General features: G+C 41.5%; 6 protein-coding genes across 6 annotated transcripts; 5 read left to right on the top strand and 1 right to left on the bottom strand.

Annotated features, from left to right (window-relative positions):
* Positions 1–6,868: 6,868 nt before the first annotated feature.
* Positions 6,869–7,589, top strand: LOC106655859 (peptidylprolyl isomerase domain and WD repeat-containing protein 1-like). The gene has a single exon (XM_014376442.2). The coding sequence runs from the start codon at positions 6,976–6,978 to the stop codon at positions 7,486–7,488; it is 513 nt and encodes a 170-aa protein (XP_014231928.1). The 5' UTR covers positions 6,869–6,975; the 3' UTR covers positions 7,489–7,589.
* A 294-nt stretch (positions 7,590–7,883) lies between these two features.
* On the top strand, positions 7,884–12,277 carry LOC106655828 (sensory neuron membrane protein 1-like). The gene is made up of 6 exons (XM_014376393.2): positions 7,884–8,525; positions 8,588–8,745; positions 8,833–9,032; positions 9,102–9,787; positions 10,002–10,228; positions 11,109–12,277. Exons 1-6 carry the CDS (start codon positions 8,412–8,414, stop codon positions 11,314–11,316), a joined length of 1,593 nt encoding a protein of 530 aa, XP_014231879.1. The 5' UTR covers positions 7,884–8,411; the 3' UTR covers positions 11,317–12,277.
* A 316-nt stretch (positions 12,278–12,593) lies between these two features.
* On the top strand, positions 12,594–15,409 carry LOC106655786 (sensory neuron membrane protein 1-like). Its single transcript, XM_014376343.2, has 7 exons — positions 12,594–12,987; positions 13,283–13,443; positions 13,527–13,726; positions 13,794–14,002; positions 14,075–14,551; positions 14,618–14,844; positions 14,926–15,409. The coding sequence occupies exons 1-7, from the start codon at positions 12,874–12,876 to the stop codon at positions 15,239–15,241; spliced, it is 1,704 nt and encodes a 567-aa protein (XP_014231829.1). The 5' UTR covers positions 12,594–12,873; the 3' UTR covers positions 15,242–15,409.
* A 1,755-nt stretch (positions 15,410–17,164) lies between these two features.
* On the bottom strand, positions 17,165–18,763 carry LOC106655787 (zinc finger protein OZF-like). The gene is made up of 4 exons (XM_014376344.2): positions 18,575–18,763; positions 18,386–18,500; positions 17,334–18,311; positions 17,165–17,245 (listed from the first exon to the last, which is right to left on the bottom strand). The coding sequence occupies exons 1-4, from the start codon at positions 18,598–18,600 to the stop codon at positions 17,165–17,167; spliced, it is 1,200 nt and encodes a 399-aa protein (XP_014231830.1). The 5' UTR covers positions 18,601–18,763.
* Positions 18,764–19,619: 856 nt separating this feature from the next.
* Positions 19,620–23,197, top strand: LOC106655788 (sensory neuron membrane protein 1-like). Its single transcript, XM_014376345.2, has 8 exons — positions 19,620–19,894; positions 19,988–20,145; positions 20,220–20,419; positions 20,505–20,713; positions 20,788–21,049; positions 22,276–22,490; positions 22,564–22,790; positions 22,873–23,197. Exons 1-8 carry the CDS (start codon positions 19,766–19,768, stop codon positions 23,156–23,158), a joined length of 1,686 nt encoding a protein of 561 aa, XP_014231831.1. The 5' UTR covers positions 19,620–19,765; the 3' UTR covers positions 23,159–23,197.
* A 393-nt stretch (positions 23,198–23,590) lies between these two features.
* On the top strand, positions 23,591–24,454 carry LOC106655789 (sensory neuron membrane protein 1-like). Its single transcript, XM_014376346.2, has 4 exons — positions 23,591–23,834; positions 23,908–24,065; positions 24,132–24,294; positions 24,416–24,454. Exons 1-4 carry the CDS (start codon positions 23,673–23,675, stop codon positions 24,452–24,454), a joined length of 522 nt encoding a protein of 173 aa, XP_014231832.1. The 5' UTR covers positions 23,591–23,672.
* Positions 24,455–24,763: the final 309 nt, after the last annotated feature.

Here is a 24,763-nt window from a genome sequence, read left to right as displayed (position 1 = left end):
GGGGGTTTTTCTTACATTATGACCATATCGATCTACAGCAAAGGACATTAGGTGCTCTTATGTCACGGCACGGTTCGGATCCCAACGCGGGCAACCTGGATGTCAAAAACGCAGTGACAAAGAAGTTTTGACTCACTGAATGTACGCAGCCGCGAATGATAAAATTTTGTTCTGTTTTTGCGCATGAAAGAGAAAAAAAAACGAGTGAGCTAGTGTAAAGATTTTCTTACATTTGTAATGCGAGCAAACTATTAACTTTCACCGTGATATCGACTCAATTTTGTATGTTGAGAGGAAACTCGAAGTGATCGTCTTTACGTAAATTTGATCAAACCGCTGATCGTAATTAATTCCGAGACGTATACTAGCCAGCTTATTAACTAAGAAGTTTCTTCATTATCGTAAGGGTCTCGAACTTCACCTTGGCTTGCAACGATACTTCCTACGTCTGATCGATACCAGTTTCTTTTTATTTGTTTTAATTTCTGTTTTCTTAATTAATTTTACTTTCATTGCGTAATTGTAAATTTGTCCCCGTTTATAGCGCCCAGCGCTTTCGTCATTATTAACGTGCTGATTATCGAACGAATGGCAAACTTTTTTTTTGTCAATCAAGTCGAAGTAAAGGGAAAATCAATAGATTCGATGGGTTTCTTTTTGAAATTTATTTATTCGAATGATATGAATATGTATAATGACACCAGACATTACAACAGAGATTGCCAATATGATTGAAGTCGTCGGGAGCTTAGACCTGCAGCTAACAAGCAAATATCATATAAATCTCTGTTCGTGCATGTGCCATTGGTGATCAATTCACGGTACTCGATTGGCATTCGATCGAGGCGCGTCAGCTCCGAAAAGGAGTCCAGGGCCCATCGCCGGAAGAATCCTCTCGACATCGCCTCGCACAGATGCGCAGTACAAACTTGATGAAGCTTATCGGATAGCCGGAACCATTCATAGATCGGAAAGTGTAAATAGTCGAAATAGATGAGATTTTTTTCCGCCTCTTCGGGCCTTAACTTGACCAAGTCGTATAGCGACAGGTTCGGCTTCATCATTATCTCTTTTGCTTTGTTCGCGAACTCCTCGTCGTCGTACCAAGATGTATCGAGATTCATCGGCTCATAATAGAATCTGCACTTGGTTAAAAGTCCCATGATTTCCAGGGCGTCGTCTCGGTCCAGTTTGTATCCTCTATTCTCGAGCATGTCAACCATATTCAGAGCACGAGACCCAACCATCAATCTATTTATATGCCTGCCACACAGGGAGATTGTAGACGACGATGGTAATAAATCCTCAGCAAAATAACTCTCAGAGGGAAAAACGAAGCTGGACAGATCAGCGCCGTATTTCAAGAGTACATCGAGAGTTTTTGGCGCAAGGTTCAACACAGCTAATTGCAGTGGTGTACGGCCCAACTTGTCCTTTGCATGGATCTCCACCTTTCGATTGTTTTTTTTATTCATAATGAAGAAAAACTCGGCCAAGCCTTCGGCATCGTCGTATCGATTGCAAATAATATGCAGAGGAGTTAATCCCTCTGCATTGGCTAAATTGGAATCAGCGCCTATCTCTAGCAACCATTCAACTAGCTTATACTTGCTGACAGGGCGCAGAGCCGAGTGCAGTGGTGTATTACCCGAGTTATCCCGTGCGTCTATCCGCAACGGACTATGATTCAATTCTTTGCTGACCTTGAAGAACATCTTCGCCAATTCATCGCTATCCTGGCACTTTTGGCAAATGATGTGCAGAGGAGTCGATCCCGTGCCATTGGCTAAATTTGGATCTGCGCCATGTTTCAACAGCAATTTGACCACTTCTTTTTTGTCACATCTCAGAGCCAAGAGCAGCGGCGTATCGCCCGTTTTTCGAAGGACGCAATTAGGATTCTGTCCGAGCTCGAGGAATTTCTTGACGACGTCATAGAGGCCGTACTTGCAAGCCGCATGAAAATGTGTGACGCCGTCGCCGTCGTCATCGGTGTAATTCACCTCGAATTTTTCGTATATTCGAAATAGATCATCGAGAACCTCAGAACAGTATTTCTTAGTCGCGAGATGAATCGGTGTGGTGCGATGCAAAATTATCTTCCCGTTTTGATCTACCTTGGGTTCGTCCTTGTAACCGGTGTTCATCACAAATCTGATGAGTGGCTTTGGATCGAGACCGTTACAAACTTTCTGGCGTATGGACTCCATGAGAAGCCACTCAACAGCTTCGGGCCGAAAAATGTCTCGCAGATTCGGAAGTTGACCCTCGTAATCTCTCACTAAAGGATAAAGTTTACGAAGAAATTTGTGATTCTTCATTTCTTGGGCCATTGTTTTCACGCACTCGCGCAAACAGAATCGCTTATAATGCCAAACACACAATTGCAAACTCTTTATATTTTTCTTTTGTTGTTCGCGCTTCTGCGTCGTAACGTGTACAGTACGTACAATGACTCTACTGACTGTAATATAATAATTCGCTCCGTGCGTGTGCTTCGAGCCAACAAAGAAATTTATCTTATCACTCCAAGTGGAAAAGATGATCGAAATTCGCGCAGAAGCTACATTTCGAGCTATCTGTACGAGCTAAATTTTTAACTAAAACAAAAAAGTATCGAAATATCAATTTTATATTTTCCCCGGATAAACAACGAGTGACTTTTCGGGCATTTACTCGCAGAAAGAAAACATTACTTTTTTCACATTATTCGCACACCCGAATAAACCTTGAAACGATCGTTTTTTAGTATAAAGTGTGTAAAAAATATTTTCAAGGTGATCTCATCTAAATGTTAATCGTTATCGTTGTATCTTCATTGCCATCGAGGATGACTATAAAGAGATTATTTTTTCAATGATATGAACCATTCGATTTATACAATGTAACTGTTAATCAATACGTACGATGAAATGTGAAAAAAGAATATTGAAAAATTATTAAATTCCAAATTAAATGATGAAAACATTATGAAAAGTGGTAGAAAAATGAATTCGTACGATTCAGTGATGAAAATCAACCAGAAAATGTCGGTCTCATCTGTCGTGTGATATGAACATAAATTTTGACAATCACCCGTAATCCAAAGATGTGAAAAGTGTTTAACCCGAAATATTGAACAACTTTCGTAGAGTCTAGATTTTTATATCTACTAGTGGCACCTATGCCATTATTTTTATGTATTCCATAAGTTTCGAAATTTCGTCCCTTCCGTTGGCATACGTTTAAAAATCAGCACACAATCGGGGGTTTTTCTTACATTATGACCATATCGATCTACAGCAAAGGACACTAGGTGCTCTTATGTCACGGCACGGTTCGGATCCCAACGCGGGCAACCTGGATGTCAAAAACGCAGTGGCAAAAAAGTTTTGACTCGCTGAATTTAGGTTGGCCACGCAGCCGCAAATGATAAAATTTTGTTCTGTTCTTGCGCATGAAAGAGAAAAAAACGAGTGAGCTAGTGTAAAGATTTTCTTACATTTGTAATGTGAGCAAACAATTAACTCTCACCGTGATATCGACTCAATTTTGTATGTTGAGAGGAAACTCGAAGTGATCGTCTTTACGTAAATTTGAATTAAATGTTGAAACAAAATTTAATGTTGAAACAAAATTTTATCATATATACCTGCGATGCCAACCTAAATTTGACGAGGCAAAAGTATCCTTCATGTTGCAGAATTGGAAGTGATATACCTGTATTGAGCGTATTGTTATAAACACACCCTAATTCAAACATGATCTACTTTCTATTGCTATACGACATGACGTGATGTGTCGCGATAAGCTCATTGAAAACGTTAAGTTTCAAAAATCGTCGTATTATAAGAGAGAGGCTATGTTTTTTCATTCACCAGCAATGCTTTTTCAAACATATTTTTTGACAATTTTTTTTGCAGTGTGTTTAGGCGCTGATAGAACATGTATCTAATGTATTGTTATTTTTTCAATAAAAAATTTTTAAAAGCATTAAATAAGCAGCGTGCGTCACATTAAGGCAGTCACCCCTATGCTGATTTTTGTACGATTTTTTTTTCTATAGAAATAATATTTCATGAATTTATGAACTTGGCCATACGAGGTCGATGTCAGTGCAAATCGAGTCGCTATTATTATACATGACAGGTTTGCTTCGAGTAAAATGAGAAATCGATCAATTTTTTCACGAAATCTGCGCTCGATCGATAGGATAATACAATTATCGTTACGCACGTTCCAAAGCCGATCGAGTTCTCATTGCTATATGAGTCATTTCACGTTAAGTCTCCAGCGATGAGCGCGAGCGGCCTTATTAAGCCAAACTGCTTAATTTGTAACTCGTCAGAGAAGCATCTAAATGCACTTAAAAAAAAATATGATCTACATTAATTCGATGGGAAATTTTCTCAGCTTTCGATCGAGACTATTTTAAAAAAATCTTAAAAATGCCGTTTTTGAGATATTCGATTTTGAAGGTTTTCCGGCAATATTCTCGGGGAAAATGAAAAATGTTGTGGAAATTCGACCTCACCATCGGAAAGCTGAGGTAATTTCCCATTGAAATCATGTAGCTCATATTTTTTCTAGCTGCATTTAGATGATTTTCCGACGAGTTACAAATTGAGCAGTTTGGCTTAATAAGGCCGCTCGAGCGCACCTCTGGAGACTCGACGCGAAATGACTCGTATATCGCTAGTGTACCCATCACACACACATACACACACAATAGTCAATTAAGTGTAAAATTAAGAAAATTTGTATCTCGATCGTAGCGACTGTAATAATTATATACACAAAAATTCTACGAGCTGCTCGGAGTACTTCGATTCAGCTATCCTGTCGCCTATCCCGTGGAGAAGTTCGTCAAGGTCGACCGGCCGTATCCGGTGCACGTGGCGGTGCCGGTGCCGAGGCCCTATCCGGTGCCCGTGGCGATAAGGGCCCACTACGAGCCGCTCCATCATCATCATCATCGCCATCACTATCTTCATCATCATCACGACTGGTGATGCGATATTAATTATGGTTGAGATAGTAAAAAAAAAGTATCGTTGTTGATTAATTTTATCAGTTATAGGTAGGACATTTTTTTACAATACTGCTTTATTTATGTTGTTATACTCCGATACAGCGAGTTAAATACAATTTTTTATGTTTTCGTTACGCACGTTGTCTCGTACTCATAGTTATTTATTTTCCTCGCACCTATAATTCCGTCCTTCTTTCTTTCTTTTTTTTTTTATCCTCATAAGTCAATCAATTGCCGCCTATCCAAGAATCGAATCACACCCTCGCAAAAATTTGATAAATTTCGCAGACGATAGAAGAATTTTTCATGGATAAATGCGTCATTGCACGAGAAAAAGTTAATCAAACCGCTGATCGTAATTAATTCCGAGACGTATACTAGCCAGCTTATTAACTAAGAAATTTCTTCATTATCGTAGGGGTCTCGAACTTCACCTTGGCTCGCAACGATACTTCGTACGTCTGATCGATACCAGTTTCTTTTTTTTTTGCTTCAATTTTTGTTTTCTTAATTAATTTATCGATTTAATTATGATAATGATTTTATTGTTGTAGTCCTTATAGGACCGCAGACGCCCGCTGCGTCTGGCCAACGAAAACACGCGCTACGCACGGCTTCGCAACGGTATAGAGTCTCGAAGCAAAACGAATCGGAGCCACGAGCACGCGACTCACGAGATACGCAGCTTGAAAAAGCTCTCTCTCTCTGCGCTGAGTATCTCACTTTCACCGCGAGGCTCGTGAAAAATACTTTGTGCCTAATGGAGCTTGGATGTGCGATCGTGCTGTCCATAATACGTTCCAATACACAGAGACGCGTGACTATTATTTGGAACGTTCGATCTGCCGAGCCGCCCTTTTCATCCGGATGCTCCGATGCTGATTATCGAACGAATGGCAAACTTTTTTTTTGTCAATAAAGTCGAAGTAAAGAATGATTCGAATGAAGGGAAAATCAATAGATTCGATGGGTTTCTTTTTGAAATTTATTTATTCGAATGATATGAATATGTATAATGACACCAGACATTATACAACAGAGATTGCCAATATGATTGATGTCGTCAGGAGCTTAGACCTGCAGCTAACAAGCAAATATCATATAAATCTCTGTTCGTGTATGTGCCATTGGTGATCAATTCACGGTACTCGATTGGCAGTCGATCGAGGCGCGTCAGCTCCGAAAAGGAGTCCAGGGCCCATCGCCGGAAGAATCCTCTCGACATCGTCTCGCACAGATGCGCAGCACCAGCTTGACGAAGCTTATCGGGTAGGTTCCTCCATTTTTCCGAGCACGCAAAGTCATAATAATCCGAAAGGGTGAGATTTTTTTCCGCCTCTTCGGGCCTTAACTTGACCAAATCGTATAGCGACAGGTTCGGCTTCATCATCATCTCTTTTGCTTTGTTCGCGAACTCCTCGTCGTCGTACCAAGATGCATCGAGATTCATCGGCTCATAATAGAATCTGTGCTTGGTGAAAATTCCCATGATTTTCAGGGCATCGTCTCGGTTCAGTTCGTATCCTCTATTCTCGAGCACGTCGATCATATTCAGAGCACGAGACCCAATCATCAATCTATTTATGTACCTGAGATGCATGAAGATTGCAGACGACGATGGTTCCAAATCCTTAGCAAAATAATTCTCAGAGGGAAAAACGAAGCTGGACAGATCAGCGCGGTATTTCAAGAGTACATCGAGAGTTTTTGGCGCAAGGCTCAACACAGCTAATTGCAGTGGTGTACGGCCCAACTTGTCCTTTGCATGGATCTTCACCTTTCGATTGTTTTTTTCGTTGATCTTGAAGAAAAACTCGGCCAAGCCTTCGGCATCGTCGTATCGATTGCAANAATAATTATATACACAAAAATTCTACGAGCTGCTCGGAGTACTTCGATTCAGCTACCTTCGCAAGGTTATTAATTTTATCGTGTACACACACATCGAACAGCTAGAAATCATCATGATCAGCGAGATCGGCGCCGACGACGAAACGATAGTGCAGGAGCAGCTGGCCAACGTGCGCACGAGCCTGGGCGACATCGTGATCGAGCTGTTCGGCGACGAGGCGCCCCGGGCCGTGGAGAGCTTTCGCTCGCTGGCCCAGTCGGGCTACTACAACGGCCGCGGCTTTCATCGGCTCGCGCCGGGCCTGCTGATACGGACGGGTGGCGACCCCGGCGAGTCGATCTGGGCCGGCGGCCACCTCCTCGAGGACGAGTTGATCGCCAAGGAGTTGCCGAGACACGACGAGCCGTACACGGTGAGCATGGCCAGCTTAAATAAAGGCCAATTATTCATCAGCCTGAGGGAGCTGGCCGCCGAATTCGACGATCGCCAAGTCGTGTTCGGTCGAGTGGTCAGCGGTCAAGAGATCGTGGACGCGATCGGCGCGAAGAATCCCGAGGCCGATCGGCCGCCGGACGTTAAGATAATCAAGGTGCTCGTCAAAAGCAAGTACTACAAGTGTCTGTAATGATTCAATTCTTATAATTGATGCTGCCCTGATTTAATATTGATAATTATTGTATCAAATTCTGTAAATAGCAGGGGAATAAAGATGAATTTTTACTTCGATCGACAACAGTTTCTCTCGCTAGCACTCTTGGTACTCGCAAACTTGGATCGATTTCAGTAAAAATCGAGTCGTTATTATTACTTTTTTTTTCATTTTCAAACAAGACAGCCGACGAATACTTTCATTTGTTTTTTACTCAATCGATAGATAATACGGACTTACGGTAATCGCACACGCTTTCCATACAGTCCATCGAATCTCTACAGCTTATTCTCGGCTCGCACACGTCAAGTTCAAATACATACGTGTAAATTAATTTCGCAGCGATATTCTAAAGAAAATACGGCGGCGGCGGGGCAATTATTTCTATACAGGTGTGCATAAGTAAACGAGGAATGGGTAATTTTTTTTTTTTTAACCGTTGCGATTAACTTACACGCACGCACACGGGGACACCCTTCTGCTGCTCAGCAGGGCAATCATTGGCTGTCTATAATGCACCGCTCTTAAAAACACCCCCCTATAAGAGCCTATAAGATCGGGACAAAAAAAAAGAAAGAAAAGAAGAAGAGGAAAAGGCGCAGTTGCTCTCGTAGAAGCACGATAGACGGATAGAGCGTACGCGTTCGTCTCGTTAAAGTTATACGGAGATCTATCTTTTTTTAGTCTCACTCAGCTGCGGAATTTCGTCCGTTCGAAGAGATCGATAACAACCCAAAATTCTCCCATCGTCGAGCGTACGCGCGACGATCGGACGATTGGTGACTCGCGCGAGAAAGTACTTGCGCGATTCGGTGAGTTTTCGTGCCCTGCTGAGCTTTTTCAACTGGATCGTCGAGGACCCGCCTGCTGCTGCTTCTAAAAGAAGATCCAGCGGAACGATGCAGTTCAGTCTGGCGCAGAAGGCCGCCCTGGCCGGTATCGGCATGTTCGTGTTCTCCGTGCTCTACACCACGGCCATCTTTCCGACCATCTTGAAGCTTCAACTGAAGAGGGTATAAGAGAATAAAGCTCGGAAAAAATATTCGATCCTGATTTAAAACGAATGAATTTATAGAAAGTCGCGCTGAAGAAGGGCTGGATGATGCGCGACACCTGGAGCAAGTTCCCGTTCGTCGTCAACATGAACTTCTACATGTTCAACGTGACGAATCCGGACGGCATCAAGGAGGGCGAGAAGCCGATCGTCCAGGAGGTCGGCCCCTTCGTGTACGAGTGAGTCGATCGCCCGATGCGGAGCATCTGAATTTTTTTTTTTTGGTCCATAATTATTAGCTTTAACGCTCGTGTTTATCCGTATAGCAAATACCACGAGAAAACGAATCAGGAGGATCGCGACGAGGACGACACGATATCCTTCACCATGAGGGACACGTACTTCTTCAACGCGGAGAAGAGCAACGGCTTGACCGGCGACGAGGAGATAATCGTGCCGCACTATCTCATCCTGGGCATCGTCAACGCCCTGCTCAGGACCAAACCCACGGCCGTGCCCATAGTCGGTAAGTTATATATGAATCCACCTTTGAGGAATGGGATCTACTTTTGTTTTTTTTTTTTCGTTCACTCAGGCAAGGCGGTGGACATAATATTCTCCAAGCCCAACAGCATATTCATCAAGGCCAAGGTCAAGGACATACTGTTCGACGGCCTGTTCATCGACTGCACGGCCAAGGATTTCGCGGGTGCGGCCATCTGCTCGGAGGTCAAGGCCGCCCACGAGGAGTTCGGCCTGAAGATGGTCGCCGAGGATCAGTACCTGCTCTCTTTATGGGCCGCGCGCAACGGCACCGACGCCAAGGCCCGCCTGCGCGTCAAGCGCGGCCTCAAGAACATCATGGACGTCGGCAAGGTGGTCGAGTACGCCGACAAGGCCAACATCTCCGTGTGGGACGACGACTACTGCGACCAGTTCAACGGCACCGACGGCACCGTCTTCCATCCTAAGTTCGATCGACGCGGCGCCGACGACATCGTCGCCTTCAACACGGATCTCTGCCGCAGCGTCAGCTGTCGCTTTCAGGCCAAGAGCAAGTTCAAGGGCATCAGGACGCTGCGCTACTCGGCGGATCTCGGCACCGACGGGGAGCACAACGAGCTGCACAAGTGCTACTGCCCGGAGCCCGACAAGTGCCTGAAGAAGGGCGCCTACGACCTCATGAAGTGCATCAAGCTGCCGCTCGTGCTCACCAATCCGCACTTCTACATGGCCGATCCGTCGTTCTCGGAGCAGGTGGACGGCATGAGCCCCGATCCGGTATACATACATATTTATGGATTTTATTCGATGCATTATAGATCGCGCGCGGAGCTTATAGTCGTTGCGCGGCGAGAGACCTTATAAGAGCAAGCCTCATTAATTATTATTATATCGCTTGGCGCGCGCGCGCGAGTAATTAATCCAAAGTCACACGCGCTGCTATCGTTATTATTATTATTATTATTATTATTATTATTTTTTTTTGTTAAAGGCTAAGCACCAGATGCTGATCGATCTGGAGCCGCTGTCGGGTGCCCCGGTGCAGGCCTGCACCCGGGCCCAATTCAACATGTTCATCATGCCCGTGCCCAAGTTCAAGCTCATGAAGAAGTTCCCCGACGCGCTGCTGCCCCTGTTCTGGTTCGACGAGCAGATCGTGCTGCCGGACTTTCTGCTCAAGGAGATACGCGGCGGCGCGGTCATGTACAAGATGGGAAAGTGAGTGCGATGAGAATGTATATAGGGTAAAACGTATCGGTACTCGACCCGCTTGAGAAAAATTCGCACTTTAAATTGACCTAAAAAGGAAAAGTTTCGAAAGAGTACTTGCACTTGATCCAAAAAGCTTGTAGTTAATGACATCAACTTAAAACTTGCTTATAATTTTATTTTTGAAGGCTGAAAGCATTATAAATGGACATAATGCTGTTGTATTGAAATGCATCAGGAACCTATTTTCGCTCTTAAAAATTGAATTGACACACTTATCTATAAATCATTAAAGTTTATTGGAAGTTGTTGATTAAATCATTTTAATCACGTTCACGATTCTGCCGTTTTTTATACAGACAAACAATTGATTTTTTGGGATCGGTTTGGGGAGTAATTTAACTCATAATTTTATGAGTGTTGATTTTCCACGAAAATCTAAGATAAAACGATGATTTTTAAGATTTATAATGATTTAAAATAAGTGAAATTTTTCTACGCTAATTTCAAATCTGTGGAGCTGAATTCGTCTAAAGATGACTATTTTATCAAAGCCACAATGCAATTTGAATCGTACACAAAGTGAAAAAACCTCGACCATGTGGTTGAATTCTAAACGATCTCTTTCATTGAAGTATTACGGCAAAGTTTTAGATCGTATAAATAAAAGTTTAACGATTCAAAAGTGCAGCTATAATTTTTTTCTGAAAATATGATATTTAAAAAAGTGAAAAAAATGTTCTTCACGTCATCATTTAATTTTAATTACTATTTATTTGAATAATATCTCACTGTGGTCGATTATTGAAGCGTATTTGGGCATCGGTAGGTTTACCCTATTATAACGCTCATAAATCGTTAATATAACGTTGAAAATTCGCCAATCCAGGATGTTCGGCAAGTTCATGATGTTCGGCGGACTGCTGATGATCATGTCGGGCGGTGGCCTGTTCGTCAAGCAGAACTACGTGGACAAGGCCAACTCGAAGACGACGGTGCAGGGCAGCAACGTCGGTAACGGCCACGGCAACGGCGACGCCGAGAAGAAGATGAATATCAGTACGGTACAGGCGCCGATACCGCCCAACATCAGTTAAAAAACAAAAAACAACAAAAAAAGCATCTTATTATTTTCCGTGCAAAAGAGAACGTATATCATATACTTGTAAATAATGTACATACACGAGGTGGGAGATATATAATACATAAGCGAATTATCGATCGCATTAGTAGTGCGATAGGATAATTGTATCGTACCTATAGAGCCAATTACAGTTCGTTCGGTACATATATGCTATTTTACATTCGTTATATAGACGACTGAAAGTTCGCCCGGACACCACCGAAAAAGTGCGATCGCAATTTTTCAATTAACGTATAGCGTGGCTAGTCGGGTTATCAGTGATACGCGTCGATTGGTCTAATTGGCATTGCCGACTGACTAAAGTACTGTATTAAGTATCTGAGTTATCGCTAAATGGCGCGTGTCCGAACTTTTTCGGAAATCGAAAGAGAAAAAGCCGAGTTATTGGCACATATATGCGAGCTTTGTTTTACATTGCTGTCTCAGCTCGTATTTGTGAGCACCACGGCGAGCTTTCGGTCAGAGTACAATGAAAAGTTACACACATATATTTTGTCGAATCAATTCCGATGAGGTATCGATCTTGCAAAAAAAAAAAAAAAGATTTCACGACTCACGCGTAAGTTCTACATAAATCGACTATATTTTTATTGCGCTTGAAAACTCGTCGAGTTAAAAGTCAAGCGCGGGGCACGGATTGTACGAAAAAAAAAAAGTTCTAATATCGCCGATACACGTAACGAGCACTATATAGAATATTGAACGCACTCTCGTAAATAGTGTAATGTTGTACTTCTTAGCTTTATTACGCAAAAAAAAAGAGAAAAGAAGGCGAGCAAATCCTGTTTTTATTGCTCCATAGAATTCAATGATCGTTACTTATAATCCTCATGTATTTTCATTGTGTACTCTATCAGTTGGGTTAATAAAGTTCTCATTTCAAAATTCGCATTCTCGTCATTCACGAAAATCGTATCAATAACAATGAGTTTACACCTCGACTGCGACGACGAATATTGCGTTTCGCCCCCCAAAAAAGAAGGAAAAGAAATAACAATTACATCTAATTGCGTTCTCTTCGACATATAATAAAATTTTTTTTTTCTTATTCTTTCCAAGTATGCAAAATTCACGAGGCTTATCGACGCGCCCGTGACATTCTCCATTCGGCCGACGTGTTATAAACACACGCGTTATTTCATATATAATAACAATACGCAGTCGGGGAGCTTTAGGCCTCACCCCCGGCGGAGTTGGTTCGTTCGTTTCCTCGCGGGCGACACGCACGCATCGACTCGACGTGCAGCAGCAGTTCGGCTTTCGTAGCGCTATAAGAAGGGCACGGAATCGTTCTTTCTTTTTTGTCTTTTCTTTTTTTTTTTCGCACGTTTCTTTTCGAGTGTATCATGTTTCCGTTGTAATTTCGTGATTCGCGCCAATGCCAACGATCGATTGTAAAAGCGCGACGACGACTTTGACGGCGAAGGTTTTGAAATAATTGGCGGGAAACGACGTGTAATACACACAGGCCGACGTAATTGTATGCCATCATCTCTCGACACGATGCACGATGCGACTGGCCAGCATACAAAAAGTCGGAGCGGCCGGTTCCTGCTTCTTTCTGCTCGGCCTGATCATGCAGACGCAGATCTCGCCGGCTCTCCTCCAGTACGCCACCAAGAAGGTGTTTACTTTAACTATACAATACGGCACAAGTATAATTTTAATTACGATATAACACACGGATACACAAGTATAAACGGGCACGTGTATGTGTGTAAAGTGCGAAAAGTCTATACAGCTGCCCATGAATGCGATCGATTTTCCCGCAAGCTCTAGAGCTTTATAACACACGCGCGCAAGCTCACGCACTTATGCCGCAGCTGTGTATCGCGTGTGAATTATTAACGAGGAGCTCGTTCGAGCTTTTATATTATTATTATTATTATATAAAATATATATATATATATGTGCGATAGAGCGTCTGCCTGAAAGAGGGAAACATGTTCCGCTCCATATGGTCGAAGCTGCCCTTCGCCATTGAGTTTCGCGTCTACATGTTCAACGTGACAAATCACGAGGACGTCGAGGCCACGGGTGCCAAGCCGATCGTGCGCGAGATCGGCCCCTACGTTTACGAGTCAGTGTTAAGCTTATACACGAATTAATATAACATAATTTCCGGTCGCGATGTATATTGATGAGAAAAAAATTAATAATTAGCATGTGGCACGAGAAAATCAAGCAGAGGGATCGGGACGAGGACGACACGGTGGCGTTCATGGTCAAGGACACGTTCTACTACAACAAGACCAAGAGCAAAAAGTTGACCGGCGACGAGGAGATCATCGTGCCGCACTACTTCATGCTCGGCATGATACACACGATACTCAGGGTGCATCCGACCACCCTGCCGTTGATCGGTATGATACATATTGAATAAAGAGAAAATCGCGCTATTGTATGGTTTTGACTTTTTTATACATTTAGTCAAAGGCCTGAACAGCATATTCCGCAAGCCCAGCAGCATGTTCATCAAGGCCAAGGTCAGGGAGATACTGATCGACGGCCTGCCGATCGACTGCAACGTGACGGACTCGGCGGGCCTGGCCATCTGCAACGAGCTCCACGCCAAGTGGGAGGAGTACCACCTGAAGAAGCTCGACACCAAGACCTTCGCCCTGTCGGTCATCGGATGGGTAAGTCGCAACGTACACGCGGGCCCCTATATTACAGTGCATTGTAATATTTTTTTTTTTTTGGCTTTTCAGATGAACGCGTCGGAGGACGGCGACGAGTACCGGGTGAAGCGGGGCATCGCCGACGTCATGGAGGTCGGCAAGATCGTGGCGCTCAACGACCAGGACAAGCTGTCGGTCTGGGACGACGAGGTCTGCGACTCGTTCCACGGCACCGCGGGCATACTGTACCAGCCGTTCTTCGACAAGACCGGCAAGGACGTGCTGGCGATCTTCGCCTCGGAGCTCTGTCGCAGCCTCGTCGTCTATTACGAGTCGATCGGCCAGTTCAAGGGCATGCGCACGCTGAGGTACACGGCGGACTTCGGCGTGGACGTGGACAGCCATCCGCATCATCGCTGCTACTGTCACAAGTCGGCCAGCTGCCAGATGAAGGGCATATTCGATCTGTACAAGTGCGTCGGGACGCCGATAATCGTCAGCCATCCGCACTTCTTCGACGCCGATCCGTACTTCATCACGACCGTCGAGGGCCTGTCCACCGATAAGGTTCGTTACCTGGTTTTTTTTTTTGCGGTAAAAATTGATTCGATATCTTTTGTATAACGCGCGCAGAAAAAGCACAAAATAATCGCCGATTTTCATCCGTCCACGGGAGCCCTGATAAACGCCAACTTCCGGGCCCAGGTGAACATGTTCCTGACCAAGGTCGAGAAGTTCAAGCTGATGCGCAACTTTCCCGAGGCGCTGCTGCCGCTGTTCTGGGTCGACAACGTCGTCATACTACCCAAGTGGATACTGCGAATACTGAAGATGAGCGACAAAATCATCACCTCGATGGAGTGAGTTTCCTCGGTTAATAATAATTACAGCATCGTCGCGCAGCTCGACAAAATAATTTATAATCAAAATTACGCGCGCAGACTCGTCAACTTCACGATGATATTCGGCGGCCTGGCGATGCTGCTCTTCGCCGTGTTCCAGTATCAGCAGTCGATCCACGTGACGAGCCTCGTGCTCGAGCAGAAGAGCACGCAGACCGACGCGCAGGCTGGCTCGACGGGGCCGGCGGACGGTCACGACGACCACGCGGCGCAGCAGCAGAATCTGGTGATGACGCTGACCAGAAACGTCGATCGCGAGGCCGACGAGCTGGCCGAGGGCCGAGCCAAGACGGCCGTTTACCATCAGAACAGCATCTCCGTGCAGCCGAGAGCCTACTCGTCTTACTTGGAATAGTGTGGGATAATACGGCGCGCGACGACGTTAAACTTCTTTTTGCTTCTTCTCCTTTTTCTATCCAATTTTTGTACTGTATACATTTACAAATGCTGATGTTTTCAAATATCTCCGTTAATTAATTATATCATGTATTATAATACGTAAATAAACGAGAAAAACATTTTATTTGGAACAGTTTTATTTCGATTCCACGATTCTTGGTGTAAATAAAAAATAATAATGTTGAATTCATTGTGTACAGTATGAATTAATAATGAAGACGAGAGGGCAGTCTATGCTATTGCATAAAAAATGTTCCAGCAAGAAACAAAAGTCTGAATACAGTTGGTTCGTTACAGGTGAATAAATATAAGAAAAATTTCTTTTTGATTTTAAACATTAAATAATTAAATCATAATTATCAGTTGAAATGTTAATTTCTCTGATGAATGAAATCGACGCAATGGGCATACTCAAGCGGGTGATTTCAGACATTTCGTCGGTAGAGTTTTTACTGCCGCTTATTTTACGTCTCATGGAAACGATGATTCTATTAGCAACATATATGAATAGAAAAAACATTCTCGTGGTACCAAAATAAGGAATATATAAAAGATAATAAATCCCAATGAAAAAATTGATAGTCATTCAGGGATGTACGAACGTATAAATAAATTGTGTTGGTGATTTGTTGGAATTGTGGATTATTTAAAAAATGAATAAATTTTGTTTTCGCTTTTCTGAATAAATTTGTACGACATGTTAATATTGACTAGAAGTTAATATTTTTTATTAATATTTTAGATTTTACCCATGAAAGAAATAATTAATAACCGTATTTTTCGGAAGAAGCTCTTTGTAAATTAATTTGCGACACTTTTTATTATCTTCTAATAGTACAGATATAACAATTGGCATTAACCAAGTAGAGTACATCATTTAACGTAAGTGCTTCTGTAAGAGCGTACAGATCAATTTATAATTAATGAATTTAATTTTTTAGAAAAGCAGTAGCAAATGAATGTATTTATTAATCACATAATAGTCAAATTTTTTCACTAGAATTCATAATCTAGAAAAAGGACAGTGCCATATTTCACTAATATTTCACACGTAAAAATAGGAAAATTAAATTTTTAAGAGGAAGCTCTTTTCCAATATACTGGAAGCTATTTTCATCCATCATTGATGTAGTTAAATTTTTGGCATGCATTTGAATGAGTCAAACAGGTTGGCATGCGGTATTTAGGAATAATTCTTGCTTCAATGCAAGGATTTTCTCGCAGCAAATCGATACAGGGAATAGGTGCTGGGAAGATTTTTCACAGTCACAACCAAATCGATAACAGTTTGAAATATTTTATTATTTTTTACTAAATTGTAATATTTATATAATTTTTTTTAATTTCGTAGCATACTCATGTGATTGTAGAAGCTTCATTGCGTCTAAATGTCTCGGAAAAAATCTCACATTCAAAAATTTGCTTCCATCTTCATGTACTCTCTTAATATATGCCTTTTCAGTAGATTATGGTATCCAAATGATTCTTGACAAATCTCACATTCAAAAGATTATCTACAATTATGTACCTCCATTATATGTTTTTTGAGATTCTCCTTATGTCCAAATGATTTGTGACAATTGTCACACTCAAACGATTTGCTCTGATTATGTACTGTATTTATGAGTTTCGAGGTGTTGTTTTTGTCCAAATGATTTGTGACAAATCTCACATTCAAAGGGTTTGCTCCGATTATGTACTACGTTTTTGTGATTTTTGAGTTTACTTTTTTCTCCAAATGATTTGTGACAAATCTCACAATCGAAGGGTTTGCTACGATCGTGTACGGCATTTATGTGAGTTTTGAGATTGACTTTTTGTCCGAAAGATTTATGACAAATGTTACATTCGAAGGGTTTGCTCTGATTATGTACTGCATTCACGTGTCTACTGAGGTTACCCATGTATCCAAATGATTTGTGACAAATCTCACATTCAAAGGGTTTGGTCCGATAATGTACTACGTTTTTGTGATTTTTGAGTTTACTTTTTTCTCCAAATGATTTGTGACAAATGTCACACTCGAAAAGTTTGCTCCGATTATGTACTACATTTAAGTGACGTTTAAGGTTGACTTTTTGTCCAAATGATTTGTGACAAATCTCACATTCAAAGAGTTTGCTACGATCATGTACAGCCAATATATGAGTTTTAAGATGACTTTGGTATCCAAATGATTTGTGACAAATTTTACATTCGAAGGGTTTAATACGCTTATGTACTGCATTTATGTGAGTTCTGAGATGATTTTTGTGTCCGAATGATTTTCGGCAGACGTCACACTCGAAGGGCTTTAAGTGATGTTTGAGGGTGACTTTTTGTCCAAATGATTTGTGACAAATCTCACATTCAAAGGGTTTAGTAAGATCATGTACTGCTCTTATGTGTCTATTGAAATCACTTTTGAATGAAAATGATTTGTGACAAATCTGACATTCAATGAGTTTGATTTGATTATGTACAGTATTATTGTGTCTCTTAAGATCAGCATTGTATCCAAATGATTTGAAACAAATACCACACTCGTAAGGTTGGATACGATGATGTACTGTATTTGTGTGATATTTAATGGTACTTTTTTTGGCGAATGATTTGTGGCAAATTGTACATTCAAGTGGTCTTATACTCTTATGGGTCGAGTTGATATGTGCAATTAAACTCGCTTTTCCGTTATAAACTTTTTGACACGTTTGACACTCGTAAAATAATTTACCTTGAGTCGTTTTTCTAAACCTTTTAGTACCTATATATTCATCTAGCTTCAATTGGAACTTTTCTTGAAATTGACAATTATTATGATAATCGAAATCTTTCTTTATCAAAATTATAAGATTTTTACCACTCAAGTTATTAGTCTGAATTCGATTTTCCATTTTCACAATAGGTAGGAAACTTTGATATTCAGTTTTGTAGATGGTTTTTGATCGAGACTTTGGTTCAAGTTTAACATCTTTGTACTCAATATCTATGAATATTTGTTCGTCTAACTTTTCCTTTATTGCCATAACCTCATTCATGTGATTTTCCTAAAAGTGTAATTGTGTAATCATTGTAGATAGTGATAAATTGGAACATAATTCAAATTATTACGATAACTCACAGATGATTTGCAAAACGGTAATGACAAAAAGTTTTTATCTTCGCAAGGGTCCACCGAATTAAAAATATAATCGTCACTTGCATCCAGACAATTATCTTTCGGTTCTTTCTTCACCCTAAGAAACAATTCAATTTAATGACGAAAAACCCCTTTGAAAAAGTATCGTATCTTGAACATAAAATGTTATACCTAACTGTGTCTTCTCTGTTTTCCATCTCGCCCTTGATAATATGTATTTTCACTATAAATGTTCACGATTGTATCGACTGCAAAAATATTCGAGGTTAAACGCTTCACAAAGTCAGCACTATAACCGATGTAATTTGTAAACACTTGCTTAGTTACTGTAGGAATTTACCTTTTCGCTATTATAGTGACTGAACGCACTACTCGTATATTATTGAGGTGATCACGCAGTTATGATAGCTCCTGGGCGATACTTTCCCCCTCCAATGTCGATTGATACTGCGATACAGACACTCGCATATCAAGTAGACCAAAATTGAAATGAAAGTTGCACTCATTCAGGCGCACAATGGCTTATACATTTTTTGCGATTGAAACCGAAAAAAAGCTTACAAATTTTTGTACTGAAATTTGAAAATTTTAAAAGAAGAATATCTTATTTAATTAATATTTAAATTTAAGAATAAGAATAATTTAATTTTCAAAAAAAGGCTTTGTCACTGTATCGAAAGCGACTTTTTCGATTATCTAGACCTCACGAAACAAAGTTTGAAAATTTTTTCTCTTAAAAAGGTTGTTAATCCTTTCTGTCATCTCTTGCAGAATTATATTTCGAAATTTAATCGTTCGACCAATTCATACGCTTACAGAGCATTTTTTATTCAACATTGAAGAAATTTTAAAATATTTCGAACGCATAATTCATTTCAGCTACGCGAGTTCCTCCTCAAAAAGAATACTTACCTACAATTTATATTCAAGCATCGTATGAATTTTTAAAATAAAGTTGCCCCACTCTCCTCTACCTTGGCAATAGCTTTACTCGAAAAAATGTCTCGGCGTCGAATTAATTTTTCAGATCTATTCAGAGTGCAAAAACTTTAACTTTAATTCATGCCGCGGACTTTCTCGAACTGCATCGTTGCTTATCCCCACACGACTTTGATGCATAATAAATTCATGGGTAAACAAATGACTATTTCATTGGCCTGGCTAAGTTTTCATTGCACGCGCGAGCATTATAATCACTGCTAGTTTTGTTTCAGAGCTTTGATAAACAGGAACAGCGTTGAAAAATGTCGAAAAATGTGCGAGTTTAGCTTTTAGATTTTTTATCTTATTTTACTTTTTTTTTGGAATATTTTTCATTTCTGTTCGCACGAAAAACACTTTTTCAATACGAAAAAAAAAAAAATGCTGCCGATTCTGTCGACGCTGACGAAGAAGCAAAAGTTGGGCGTGATGGGTCTGTGTCTGTTCTTCGGCGGTATCCTCATGCAGACGACCCTGACGCCGGCGATGATGAAGATGGGCACGAAACAAGTGAGTTGTGGTGGCGTCCGCGCGTGCTCATCGACAAAAAAAATCCCTATAAAATTCTCGATCATTTTCCATCCTGTGAATCGTCCGTAACAGATATCGGCACTGAGAAAGGGCGGCGTGATCCGCAAGATCTGGAGCAAGCTGCCCTTTCCCATCGAGTTTCGCTTCTACATGTTCAACGTGACGAATCCGCGGGAAATCGACCAAGGCGCCCAGCCCATCGTGCAAGAGGTCGGGCCCTTCATTTACGAGTAAATACAATAATAACATTTTTTTCTCGGTTACGCTAATCTCCGTGCGAGCTTGAATTTTGCGTTCTCGATAGGATCTGGCACGAAAAGGTGGCGCAGGCGGACCGCAAGTCGGACGACACGGTGGAGTATCGCGTCAAGAACACGTACTACTACAACAAGGAGCTGTCCGACCCGTTGACGGGCGACGAGGAGATCACAGTGCCGAATTATTTTTTACTAGGATTAGTTAGCGCAATTATGAAAATACGAAAGAGCGCCTTGCCGCTGATCGGTAAGTCGATTTCGTCAAAGGAGCCAAGTGGATTACACCTCGAATTGGTTCCTATTTTTTTTTTTTTTATCGCGTTGCTTCGCAGTGAAGGGCCTCAACAGTATTTACAAAAAACCCTCGAGCATATTCATGCAGGCGAAGGTCAAGGACATACTGTTCGACGGCCTGACGATCGACTGCAACGTGACGGACACGGCGGGCTCGGCCATCTGCTCGGAGGTCAAGAACAAGTGGGAGGAGTATCATCTGTACAAGTTCGACGAGGTCACCTTCGCCATGTCCCTCATCGGATGGGTGAGTCTCGCGCGAAAATTTTTCGATTCGCGCTCGTTATTATAATAATATTATTATACGCGCGCGACACACAGATGAACGCGACGGACACGATCGATCATTATCGGGTGAAGCGCGGCATCAAGAACATCATGGAGGTGGGCAACGTCGTCGAGTACAACGGCAAGACCAACGTCTCGGTGTGGAACGACGAGTTCTGCGACACGTTCTACGGCACCGACGGCACGATTCTCCATCCGTTCTTCGACAAGAAGGGCCGCGACACCGTCGACGTGTTCGTCGCCTCCATGTGTCGCAGCCTCTTTCTCCGGTACAAGAGGAAGAGCCGCTACGCAGGTAGATTAAAATTATATCGTTGCGTGCTTAGCGTACTCGCGGATATAGGAATGAATTTTTAATATTATACCGGCAGAGATTTTAATTCTTCGATTTTATGAGTGAATTCACATAATACAATCTTCAGACAAGATGGTTGATACACAATCGCGCTCTTACGTACAGCCGTACTTTAAAATACGCGGCTTCCTTACACGCGGGTCTCGCTTTATGCTACTATTTTGACTTTGACACTTGCAGATTTACAAATAAAGGTAGTAGCCACCTGGCGGTAAAAGATATTGGTTTCATTTTCATGACGTTTTTGAGCAAATTCAATAAAAAATTTAACTTTGAGTAAAGATTTAAATCTTTAGGTTCATTTTTTCATTGAAAATAATGTGGACGATTGCTTTTTCTTGCTTTTTTTGTGCACTTTATTTAAAAAAGTAAATCAGTACCGATATATTCATTTTCAACGAAGATTTCATGTAAAAGTATCTAAAATGAAATTCAGTGTTGATTACTTTAACTTCTTTTAACAGTTTATATTTGTTAGTGTGTACAAGAGGGTGTGTACAACATTGATTTCGCCAATGAGTAGCTTCCTTCTAAGCTGAACAGTGACGAAATTAATATTCATTGTTTTTGTAAGTACATTAAAATCGATTTTCGGGTATCTTAGTATCATTTTAAGAAGTCGTTTAACATTAATGGTTGTAAGTTTTCACGCGCAGGGCTTAGTTAAATTTAGCATTAAACCTAGACTTTCAAATGATTTTCTTGCAATTTTGCGAATGGTGAATGTAAATTAAAGAATTAAAAATGGAAAAAAAAATTTATTCGCTAAGTACAAAAGTGTTTGTGGGTAAATTGATTTGAAATTGACATGATTCTAGAGACACTTTTTGTTAACAAATACCAACTTTTTTTACATCAAAGCGTATAAGAATTTATAAAGCACGAGTATAGTATGCGAATAAATTATTGACACGTTTTTTTTTAACATTGACGGCAGTGTAAGTTTTCCATTACTTGTCTTAGTATATTCTTTTCAAACAAAGCAAAACGATTTTAAAGGGATTTTAAGGTCAAAGTGAAAAAAATTTCAAATAATTTTTTCGAAGTGAAGACTATTCGTGCGTATAAGACACCCACTTAATATAATGTTATGAAAAAAAAATAAATAAATAAATAAAATAAAATAAAATAAAATGAATAAAAAAGTATTTTTTTCTCCTCCGAAGGCATAAGCACGCTACGCTACGAGGTGGACATCGGCACGGACATGGACAAGTACCCGGAGCAGAGGTGCTACTGCGAGACGCCGGACGCGTGCCCGGACAAGGGCACCTACAATCTGTTCAAGTGCGCCGGCCTGCCCCTGATCGTGACCAATCCGCACCTCATGCACGTCGACCCGACCATCGCCGAGACCGTGGCCGGACTCGAGCCGATAAAAGTACGCGCGTAACCAAGTTTTTCTATCGCACGCGAGATTATATCGATTTTTTTTAAAATTTATGTCCCAAAAGAGCAAACACACGACGATGGTCGATCAGGAGCCGCAGACGGGCGCCATACTGCAGGCCTACATACGCGCCCAGTTCAACTTCTTCATCGGCAAGGTGGAGAAGTTCAAGATCATGAAGAACTTGCCGGACGCGCTGCTGCCGCTGCTCTGGTTCGATCAGATAATCATTCTGCCGCGCTGGATCGTGCGCCTCATCAAGATCGCCTACTACTTCAACAAGTTTCAAACGTACGCGAACACCGCAACAACAATCGAGAAAATTAAAATTAATTACTTGCGAAATTGATCGTAAATATTTTTCTTCTCGCAGATTGATGAATTACTCGATGATGCTGGTCGGCCTCGGGCTGTGCGGCTACGCGGGCTACGACTATTACAGATCGCGCCAGGTGACCAAAGTCACGACGAGCGCCGGCCGCAGCTCGGCCGTCGAGGTGCTCGGCAAAAACAATAATCATCACGATAACAACGACGATCGCGATCAGAATCAAATGTACGAAGAGGAGCCGGTGACGCCGATCAGCAACTGGACCCCGGCGAAACAGGAGGTGACGAGGATCAACGTCGTCAGCAGGAACGGCAGATTTTTCGATTGATGGATTAAGAGAAAAAATTACTTTTTTTTGACAAAAATATATAAGCTTGATGATGAAAAAAAAAAGAAAGAAGTAGACGATTGAAGAGTTTGATTTTACACCCTCTATTCATCGGCGCGTTAATTTTTTACAATTCTATATCGGGCGCTACGCTCTTGTTAAGCTCTCACTTTTACGTTGCAGTTCCTTTTTTAAAATTGCCAGAGCTCGCGCAGTCGCTTTATGTATCGGTTACAATACGTTCGAGTCTCGCGAAAACAATCGTTATGAAAAAATCATCGACATTGATCTACGGTATCGTGGCGCCGAAGGCTGCGTGAGCGTCAGAGGGGTGTGCGTGAATAATTGCACTCCTTGCATTAATTACTTCATATAGCTCGTGGTTTGCGATTTTGCGGCGACGAATTTTTTTTTTTTTTTTTTACATTGCTCCTAAATCGCAATGCGCAATAAAAACTCTGAAGAATAAAAACAATAATACAATGCGTTTGGAAGCAAGCTCGTGCGAGTAAGTATGCTTCTCCACGGTGTAATCGAGTTCCTTCAGAAGATAAGAGCTGGACTAGGGTCCACTCGCGTCCAGAAGCTGAGGATCACAGCCGTCGTGCTGATCGTGTTCGCCCTCCTGGTAAAGTACCTCGTGGCACCGAGGACCACAAAATTCGCCGTTAGGAGAGTGAGTTACGAAAAACACCGGTGCACAATTTTGTCGTTGCTGGCACAGAATTATGTCGTTATGGTATTTGCAGAAGATCGCTTTGAAGCCCGGCTGGCAGATGCGCGGAATCTGGGCCAAATTTCCCTTCGCTATGATCGACCACTGCTATCTGTTCAACGTGACGAATCCCGAGGGGGTAGCCAACGGCGAGAAACCCGTCGTCAAGGAAGTCGGCCCCTTCATTTACGAGTAAGTTTTACAAGACGTTGGAATTCGGGTTTTTTTGGGAAATGTTAATTTTTTTTTATTGCAAAGAAAGTGGCACGAAAAGACGAATCTGCAGGATCACGAGGAGGACGAAACTGTCTCATACACCGCCAAGTACACGCATTACTACGACAAGGAAAGAAGTGGAAGTTTGACCGGCGACGAGGAGATAATATTTCCGAACTTGTTCGCCCTCATTCTGATTGAAATCGTCGCGAGGACCGATCCGACAACGATGCCTTTAATAATTAACTTATTTAACGATTCAACTAATTTAAAAAATTTCAAAAATTTAAAAAAGTTTATTTTAAATTGATTAAATTTTTTTTGAGAAAAATTGGGAAAGTCAATGTGCTATTGAGGATTTTTGAATCATTTTAATAATTGAATAACTGAAAGCAGAATATTGTGGACTTTTATGAATTTAGAGAGAGATTAATTCATGAACAAACAAACGCGAAGTCAGATATACATTGAGATAGATTTAAAACAGTCAGTGTGGTTTTTATCTGTACAAAATTTATTGATTTATAATTGTAAAAACTAGGAGATTATTTTTTATGTAGTTAATACATTTGAAGAAATACAATACGAGATATTGAATGACAATTTTTTCATCAATACTTTTAAAAAATATACCAGATTTCACATTGCACTTTTGATGCAAGGGAACATGAGTC

Source organism: Trichogramma pretiosum, unplaced genomic scaffold (assembly GCF_000599845.2).
Source record: "Trichogramma pretiosum strain Unisexual culture from Peru unplaced genomic scaffold, Tpre_2.0 scaffold49, whole genome shotgun sequence".
Classification (NCBI taxonomy): Eukaryota; Metazoa; Arthropoda; class Insecta; order Hymenoptera; family Trichogrammatidae; genus Trichogramma; species Trichogramma pretiosum.
The sequence above is the reverse complement of the archived record's forward strand: the minus strand, read 5'-3'. Positions and strand labels throughout refer to the sequence as shown.